At 51.3% G+C, this 9,492-nt stretch overlaps 1 protein-coding gene across 2 annotated transcripts in view; it reads left to right on the forward strand.

Moving 5' to 3' along the window:
* The window catches only part of ME2 (malic enzyme 2), a 69,779-nt gene extending 60,287 nt beyond the window's left edge, over window positions 1-9,492 (forward strand). For both annotated transcript variants that reach the window (XM_064176734.1, XM_064176733.1), the window contains exons 13-16: window positions 3,233-3,335; window positions 4,916-4,986; window positions 6,047-6,145; window positions 7,329-9,492. In XM_064176734.1, the coding sequence (XP_064032804.1) occupies window positions 3,233-3,335; window positions 4,916-4,986; window positions 6,047-6,145; window positions 7,329-7,478 (423 nt within the window). In that variant the 3' untranslated portion in view covers window positions 7,479-9,492. The remainder of the gene's footprint in view (window positions 1-3,232; window positions 3,336-4,915; window positions 4,987-6,046; window positions 6,146-7,328) is intronic.

Here is a 9,492-nt window from a genome sequence, read left to right on the forward strand (position 1 = left end):
GGAGACTTCACAGCCACTCTGGGCAGCCTGCTCCAGGCTCCAGTACCCTCACAACAAACAGCTTTCTCCTCCTGCTCAGGTGGAACCTCCTGGGTGCCAGCTTGTGCCCACTGCTCCTTTTGCTGTCCCTGGGTACTGCCAAGAGCCTGGCCCCAGCCCCTTGACCCCCACAGCTCCTCTGTCTCTTGCTGAGCACTGCTCAGCTCCCCTCTGGGGCTGCTCTTATGCAGGCTCTCAGCCCCAGGGGCTCTCAGCCTTTGCTCCTCACAGAGTTGCCCCAGGCCCTTCAGCATCTTTGCAGCCTCTGCTGGGCTCTCTCGATATTTCTGTGTCTCTCAAACTGGGGAGCCCAGAACTGAGCACAGTACTCCAGATGTGGCCTCGCTAGGACAGAGTAGAGGGAGAGAAGGAACTTTTCCATTGCAGACTCCACCTTGCCCTGATCTCTCCTACCTGCAGACTCCAGGGCTGGGCCTCATAAAACAACTGGTTTTGCTTTTTCCTGCTTCCCCCTTCCTACCGATTCCTTACCCTCTTCCTTCCCCTTCCCTTCCCCCCTTCCTTCACCCTGTTTTCATCCCAAATCAAGTGAGTCATACAAGAAGGAGTGGGTGAGTGCTATGGTACGGTTGATTGGCTAGGGCTGGGTGCTAGGTTGGACTGGATAAGCTTGGAGGTCTCTTCCAACCTGCTTGCTTCTGTTCTGCTCTGTTCTGCTCTGTTCTGCTCCACTTTATTCTGTTCTGGCCTGCTCTGGCCTGTTCTATTCTCTTCTGCTTTGCTCTGTTCTGTTCTATTCTACTCTGTTCTATTCTGTTCTGTTCATTCTATTTTATTCTTTATGTTCTATTCTGTTCATTCTATTCTGTATTTCTTCCTTCCACTCCTAGTGTGGCTCAGTTTCCAACATTCCAACCTCACCAGTGCTACCTTCCCACCACGTAGGGCAAAACTCCATCCACCTCCTGCTGGCACCCAGATTCTTTTCAGTGTTACTGGACCTGTCAGCTTAGAGGGAGCTCTTGCTACAGGGAGTCCAGAGGAATAGCAGCCTCTGGATGAGACCTAGAGTAGTAATTAGTAAATGAGGATGCCTTTTCAACAGTTAGTGAGGATGACTTTTGTATTGGGTTGGTTTAGTTATCTCTTGGACCATTTATGTTAGCCAGAAGAGTGAGTTGGGCAGTCTCAGTGAGTCAGATTCCACTGTCTCAGATAGAAAGTAAACAAGAGTTAGTTATACAACCAAGTTCAACTGGCATAAATAAGTGTACAAACTAGTGACTGAAGGAGGCCAGCAGCACTATCAGAGGGAGAATCACCCTAATTTTCCCTGGATGTCAGGAGGAAGTTCTTCACAGAGACAGTGATTTCCCATTGGAATGGGCTGCCCAGGGAGGTGGTGGAGTCACTGTCCCTGGAGGTGTTCAAGCCAAGCCTGGATGAGGCACTTAGTGCCATGGTCTGGTTGACTGGCTAGGGCTGGGTGCTAGGTTGGACTGGATGATCTTGGAGGTCTCTTCCAACCTGGTTGATTCTATGATTCTATCCCCAGAGCAGCCCCCTGCCCTCGGGAACTGCCCCTGCCTGGCCGGTGGGAAATCTCGGGCCAAAGTAGGAAGTCAGTAAGGAAACGAAGATATCCCAAACCTTTTATCCCCTGTTCTTTTTATCCCACTAGATGGCAGCTGTAGAAGCCTGACCGAGTCTTTAGTCCCCTCTGCCACCCTGCTGTGGTGTGGCCTTTGCTTGTGTTTTCGTCATCACTGCTTTGTGGCGCTGTGCTCCCAAGGCATCCACGTGTTTTGCTCCCACACAAAAAGGCTGTTTATCCTGGGCATGCCCAAACAGTCAGACACAGCTCCTGAGGTTTTAGCTTTGTTGATAGTCTGTGCTCGAGTGTTTTCATCCTGTAGAGCCTTCAGTGTTTTAAAGTTATGTTGCTCAGCTTGCTGCTCTAAAGGATGTGAAGATTGTTTTGCTTAGAGGGGTTTTGCTGCCTGGGGAGAGTGTCATTTATCACACCACAAACTCTGGGTTTGTTTTAATATTTGGTGGTGATTAAAATGTTTCTCAAAGGAAGGAGAAGCAAGCTGCATTATTCAGCCCTCAGAGCTCTCATCATGGTACAGCAGTCCCTGCCTTCACCTTCACACCCATCAGTAAACAAGTGGCCTTTTCTTACTTACTATTTCTCCTCTCATTCAGCTGTCTTTGTGCAGTCCCTACAGTGGTGGGTCCTGCCTTGTGGTTATAATAATCAAATCATGGAATCATTTTGTCTGAGGAGACTTTTAAGATGATCAAGTCCAGCCATGAACCCAGCACTGACAGGTCACAACTAAAGCCACGGCTCTCAGCACCACTGCTACACAGCTCCGAAACCCCTCCAGGGATGGGGACTCCACCTGGGCAGCCTGGGCCACCCTAAATCTCCCCTAGTGCAACCTGAGGCTGTTTTCTCTTGCCATATTTCTTGTTCCTTGGAAGAAGAGACCACCCCCACCTGGTTCCAGCCTCCTTTTAGGGAGTTGTACAGAGCCACAAGCTCTCCCCTCAGCCTTCTCTCCCCCAGCTCCCTCAGCTGCTCCTCCTCATCCCTCTTCTCCAGACCCTTCCCCAGCTTTGTTGTCCTCCTCTGGACCTGCTCCAGCTCCTCAGTGTTCTCCTTGGTGTAAGGGCCCCAAACCTAAACCCAGGATTTGAAGTTCAGCCTCAGCAGTGCTGAGCTCAGGGGAGCAGTTAACACACACACATGCTTCATTTTGTGTGTGAGCAGCTCCTCTGCCTCACTGCTATCCTGAAGAGCAGTGAATGGAAAACCAAAGCGATGGCTTTGGAAAGCTGCAGAGTTTTATGTGTGTGCTCACATCATCTGTTCTCCAGCTGCAAAAACATGCAGATGCTTAATGATTCTTGCATCTCTTCCAGACTCCAGTGGGAAGGGTGGGTTTGGGTGTTGTCATTGCTGGGACTGCAGCAATTGTGTCAGCAAGGGATTTAAGAATGTGCCTGAATCCAGTTGCATTCAGTAGGACCATTTGCCTTCTGTTTTGAATTTGCATCAAGTACTTGGATGACCTTTCAAGGTCTCTTCCAACACAAACCTTCCTGTCTCAGCCCTGGAGCTGACCAGGAGCTGTAGTAGTCTGGTGAGGCTGTATTTCATCATGTCTGTGTTTGCTCCATCCTCTGAAGCTGCCTGACTGTGGTGGTTCCTCTGTTTCCACAGGGCCGTTGCTTGTTTGCCAGTGGCAGTCCCTTCGACCTGGTGACTCTGAAAGATGGAAGAACCTTCAAACCAGGCCAAGGGAACAATGCTTACATATTTCCAGGTAATAAAATAGTCTCCTTTTAATCTGGGCTTGTTAGCATCTCTTCTTGGGTTCCCTTGCTGCAGCAAGAAGAAGCAGGAAGAGATGTTGAAAGAGTCCAGCCACAAAAATGATTAAGGAAGTTGAACATCTTGGTTATGAGGAGAGGCTGAGGCAGCTGGGGCTGTGCTGCTGGCAGAGAAGACTAAGGGGTGACCTGTGATCTCATCAATGGTTATCAGTATGTGCAGGGCAGTGGCAGGAGGCTGGAGCCAGGCTTTGCCGGGGGATGCCAGTGCCAGGCCAAGGGGCACTGGCTGCAAGCTGAGGCCTAGGAAGTGCCATGGGAGCAGGAGAAGGAATTTTTCCCCCTGTGAGGGTGACAAAACCCTAGAACGGGCTGCCCAGGGTGGAGTTGTGGAGTGTCCCTCTGTGGAGCTCTGCAGAGCCTGCCTGGATGTGTTGCTGTGTGATCTGCTGTGGGTGCTCCTGCTCTGGCAGGAGGGGGCTGGACTGGATGAGCTTTGGAACTCCCTCCCAGCCCCTGACATTCTGTGATTCTATGATTCTGTGTTACCAGCATTTAAAGCTGAGCACTCCCTCAAAGGGACCTCAAAGCTCGTCCAGTTCCAACCCCCTGCCATAGGCAGGGACACTTCCCACTAGAACAGGTCACTCAAGGCCTCATCCAAACTGGACTTGATCATCTCCCTGGGCAACCTGTGCCAGGGTCTCCCCACTCCCGCTGCAAACAACTTCTTCCTCACATCCAGTTTAAACCTCCTCTCTGCCAATCTAAACCCATTCCTCCTCCTCCTCCTGCCATTCCCAGACCTTGTCAATAGTCCCTCCCCAGCCCTCCTGCAGCCCCCTTCAGCTCCTGCAAGGCCACTCCAAGGTCTCCTCCAAGCCTTCTCCTCTCCAGGCTGCACAGCCCCAACTCTCTCAGCCTGTGCTCACAGCAGAGCTGCTGCAGCCCTCTCAGCATCTTGGTGGCCTCCTCTGCACTGGCTCCAACACTTCCATGTCCTGCTTGTGCTGGGGGCTGCAGAACTGCCCCCAGGGCTGCAGGTGGGGTGTGAGGAGAGCAGAGCCAAGGGGCAGAATCCCCTCCCTTGCCCTGCTGCCCACACTGCTCTTGCTGCAGCCCAGCACAGGGTTGTGTCTGGGCTGCACTCACACTGCAGGCTCCTGTTGAGCTTTTCACCATCCCAGACCCCCAGGTCCTGTTCCTCAGGGCTGCTCTCCAGCTCCTGTTGAGCTTTTCACCAGCCCAGACCCCCAGGTCCTGTTCCTCAGGGCTGCTCTCCAGCTCCTGTTGAGCTTTTCACCATCCCAGACCCCCAGGTCCTGTTCCTCAGGGCTGCTCTCCAGCTCGGTGGCCTCCTCTGGACTGGCTCAATCAGTTCCACGTCCTTCTTGCGTTGGGGCCTCAAAAGCCATCTCGTGGTAAAGGACAAGCACAGGCGTTAGTAGCTTTGCAGATGTGTGTAGAAAGCTGTGGGAAGAGCTTTTAACGTTCTTGATGAGTTGCAGCTTCTCGGCGGCCTGCTGCCTATTGTTAACTGATGTGGCCCTAATTGGCAATAATTCTCTTGTAGGTGTGGCTCTGGCCGTGATCCTCAGCAGTGTTCGACACATTAGTGATAAGGTTTTCCTGGAGGCTGCTAAGGTAAGTGTGGAAGCAGAGCAGGCTGTGGCTTCTGACCTGATGGTGGCTGAGACCGAGGGCAGCTCCTCAAACCTTGCTGAGGTTCTGTGGTTTCTTGGTTGGTTTCTGTTGCTCTTATCCCTCCCCAGTGGGATTCGTGGATTTTGATCCAACAAAATGGTGAAAAGTATCATCCTCATCCAGAAAAAAACAGCTCCCAAGTAGGAAATCTCCCGGAATTGTAGGTCTAGCAGCAAAAGAGACTTGCACTGACTCTTCCTCCTCCACCCCTGCTCTGGGTTCCACAACTGGCTGTCTGGTCAGGGATGCACATGGCCCTCAGGCTCCTGTCCTGTCCTACCCTTACACTGTGGATCAGGAGCACTTAATACAGCAGAATCAGCTGGCCAAATGCATGGACAGTCCTGCATCATCGTGTGTTCTTACAATCTGTCCTGCTTCCAAGCAGGATCTGCTCCTCTTACAAACAGTCAGTCCTGCTTCCAAGCAGGACCTGCTCCTCTTACAAACAGCCAGTCCTGCTTCCAAGCAGGATCTGCTCCTCTTACAAACAGCCAGTCCTGCTTCCAAGCAGGATCTGCTCCTCTTACAAACAGCCAGTCCTGCTTCCAAGCAGGATCTGCTCCTCTTACAAACAGTCAGTCCTGCTTCCAAGCAGGACCTGCTCCTCTTACAAACAGTCAGTCCTGCTTCCAAGCAGGACCTGCTCCTCTTACAAACAGTCAGTCCTGCTTCCAAGCAGGATCTGCTCCTCTTACAAACAGCCAGTCCTGCTTCCAAGCAGGATTTGCTCTTACAATCAGTCCTGCTTCCAAGCAGGATCTGCTCCTCTTACAAACAGCCAGTCCTGCTTCCACGTAGGATTTGCTCTGCTGTGGACAGAGGCTGAGGAGTTTTCTCAGCAAAGAGCTGATCTTTGAGAATGTGGAATGTTGCCTGTCTTCCTGCAGTGCTTTGGGAGCACTCCAATAGCAAGAACAATTCCACTTATTTTCTCTCAGGTGTTTTAACATATTTTTGGGGCTGCAGTAAAGAGAATTTGTTTGTTTTCCTGACTCAGGCATTGACAGAGCAGCTGACTGATGATGAGCTCGCACAAGGAAGACTTTATCCCCCACTGTCCAATATCAGGGAAGTTTCTATTTATATTGCTGTCAAGGTGAGTATGAAGCATGGAAGTGATTTATGTGTACATTAACCTGATGAAAAGCACAGTGTGATCCACACATGTGAGGTGCTTGGGCACAAAATAGCCAGTTCTTTGTGTCTTTCATAAGAGGCAGACTTGAGTTCATTGGATACTTGTTTGACAGTGAGGATAGGCCAAAATGATCCTCCTCTTGACATCTGAAATTCAATTTTCAGATCCCTGTTAGGCACTCAGGAGCTGTAAAAATACTTTGGTGTTTGTCTTTAGACAGGTTTGTGAGTCCTAAACTTAGTGACCTGGACAAGTTGAAAAGTGGGCCTGTGGGAGCATCAGGAGGTTCAACGAGGCCAAGTGCATGGCCTTGCATTTGGGTAGGGATAGTCTCCAGTATCAAGGCTGGGGGATGAAGGTCTGGAGAGCAACCCTGTGGAGAAGGCCTTGGGATGCTTGGAGGTGCAGAGCTGGGCATGAGCTGACACAGAGCACTGCCAGCCCAGAGCCAGCTGTGTCCTGAGCTGATCCCCAGCTGCGTGGGCAGCAGGGGCAGGGAGGGGATTATGCCCCTCTGCTGTGCTCTGCTGAGACCCCACCCTGCAGTGCTGGGGGCAGCCCTGGAGTGCTCAGCACAGGCAGAGACCTGTTGGAGCAGGGCCAGAGGAGGCCACAGCAGTGCTGGCAGGGCTGGAAGGGCTCTGCTGGGAGGGCAGGCTGAGAGAGTTGGGCTTGGGCAGGCTGCAGGGGAGAAGGCTGCAGGGAGAGCTTCTGGTGGCCTGGCAGTGCTGCAAGGGGGCAGCAGAAAGCTGGGGACAGAGCTTTGGGCAGGAGCTGCTGTGCCAGGCCAAGGGGTGAGGGATTAGAGTGAGAGAGGGAGGTGGAGTGTGGAGAGAAGGGAGAAATGTTTGAGGCTGAGGGAGGGGAGAGCCTGTGCCAGGCTGCCCAGAGAGCTGGGAGCTGCCCCATGGCTGGCAGCACTGCAGGGGAGGCCGTTTTGAGGCTGAGAGCAGCCTGCTCTAGTCGGAGCTGTCCCTGCTGACTGCAGAGGGGTTGCAGTGGGTGACCGTAGAGGTCCCTTCCCACCCCAACCGTTCAGCGGTGTGACAGCGCTGCAGTGGAAGCGCGGATGGGGGGGGTGTGTGCGTGTGTGTGCGCGGCAGGAGGCTGTCGGTCACGGCGTGGTGCTTCCCCTGCGCAGGTGATGGAGTTCCTGTACGCCAACAACATGGCTTTCCACTACCCCGAGCCTGCAGACAAGAACCGCTACATCCGCTCGAAGGTGTGGACCTACGAGTACGAGTCCTTCATGCCAGACGTGTACGACTGGCCCGAGTCTAAGGTGCACTGATGCCTCAGAAGAATCACACTCCTCAGGCAGTTATCTTCTTACTCTGCAGGGATCCCCTTTTTCAGACCAATTCGAATCATCATCTTTTGAGTCCTATAATTTATTTCCACTCATTTTCGTTGTCTTTCATTTCCCCTTCCCGTGCCCTGCTTTTCACTTGACGTAGATTTCTCCTCCCTCTCCCTCCCCCTTAAAAGTACCTGGTGAAGCCTATGGATGATGGCATCCAGATCACAGCAATGAGAGCCCTTCCAAAATTCCTTTAAAGGAAGACATCACACTCATAGCTTAGGGCCCACACCACGCTTAAAAAGAACTCCTTTGATGATGTTTTAGCTACCTGTGTTTGATGATCAACTGCAGCCCTCTCGCGGCTGCCGACCTCCAGGTTGCTTCCTGCTTCCCATAACAGTCTTCTAATCCTCCTCCTTATCTGTGACATCAACAGAGAGCGTTTGCCATAGGGGAAAAATGGACTGCTTAAGGCAAATTTAACAAACTAATGGACTGCCTTCTTCTGCCTGCTGTTCCAAGGTGCCCACCTCCAGGCTTCCCGGTGGCGCTTTGTTTGTCTTGTTGCACCTTCGTCGCCGCGTGGGGGATGTTGTGAACTAGCTAAAGTTATCCTTGGAAAGCCTGGAAGTAGTATTAATCACTGAACAGCTTTAAAAAACAAAACAAAACACAAAAACAAAGCTCTGCTGTTGCTGCTGCTGCATTATGAATTCTATCACCTAAAGGCAGGATCTGAAGTGACTGAGAGAAATCTGCTCTAAGGAGATTTAGTTTTTAACCTGCAGGAGGCTCCGCTCCCAAAATGATGTACCAAAGGATCTCTTGATTTTTCAAGGTTCTTTTCTTCTAGGGTGAGTTTTCTTCCTTGCATACCCCTGTTCTCATAGAAGGATCTGTGTGTGCTGCTTTCCTGACATCCCTGGCTCAGACCCCCACAGGCAGGTGACGAAGGCAGAAGTGTTGCAGGCAGCTGTTAACATTCGCAGCGGTTTGAATGTTCGTTGTGGTCTCAGTCCGGTCAGTTCAGTTCAGTTTGAGCACAGGACTGGAAAGACCTAATGCTTAGGAGCTGTGAGTTGATCATTTCACCTTCCTGCATCCATTTACAGGTTTAATTTCTGGGGTTTTGTGCGAGAACAAAAGCAGGAGGTGAAATGTTCCTTGCAGCAAACAGCCCTTGCGCGTCTGATACCGAGTCCCACGGCGTACCACATTCCTTTTGTGTCTTTTGTTCATGCCTGCTTTTGAGTGCCCTTCCTGATCTCCTTCTAGCAAGAAGGACACACAGAGGTAGTTACAGCCTGTGACTTCTCTATATCTGGTCTGTGTAATGAGAACAATGGTACGTCAGGGACAGAAATAAAGATAATCTGCTGCTCCAAGGCAAAAAAAGGGACATAAACCCAAGGAAAGGGATAGAAGTGAGAGGGCAACACTAGGAAACTGGAAGCCAGAATCCAAACAGTGAAGCATGCTCAGGATTTACCCTGTGGCAGGCACCTCTCTCATGTCCTGATTTGTGTTGTGTAATGCAGAGCAGGCCTGAAGCAGAGCAAGGAGGAGAATCTAACCCTTCAGACATGGTCTGTGTCGCTTACTGCCTGGCTGTAAACTCCCCTCCAGGCATCAGCTAGGCAGAGCAGCGAACCTGGGGGAAGCTTTACTAAGCAAGGGAAGAAGACTAATGACATAAGTGCAGAAAATAGTGATGTGGTGGTGGTGGTTGGGTGGTGGAGGGGGGAAGGAAAGGCTACACGTTCAACCTGTGGCAACGTGCCCCCTGGCCTTTGCCAGGGTGGGCAACGTACATGGCTTGCAACTTGTGTCTGTAAGTGTGATGTACAAGGGGAGAAAGAAAAAAGCCACAACAGACCAACACAAAAACCAGGATGTTTTTTACAAATGCCTTTTGTGTTGCTTTGTTTGTAAAACTCCCTTTTTTCTGCTTTACTAAGCCTCATTTTTTTCTTGTATTTAAACAAGGAAATTATTTATTTAA

This window comes from Pogoniulus pusillus, chromosome Z, assembly GCF_015220805.1.
Source record: "Pogoniulus pusillus isolate bPogPus1 chromosome Z, bPogPus1.pri, whole genome shotgun sequence".
Taxonomy (NCBI): Eukaryota; Metazoa; Chordata; class Aves; order Piciformes; family Lybiidae; genus Pogoniulus; species Pogoniulus pusillus.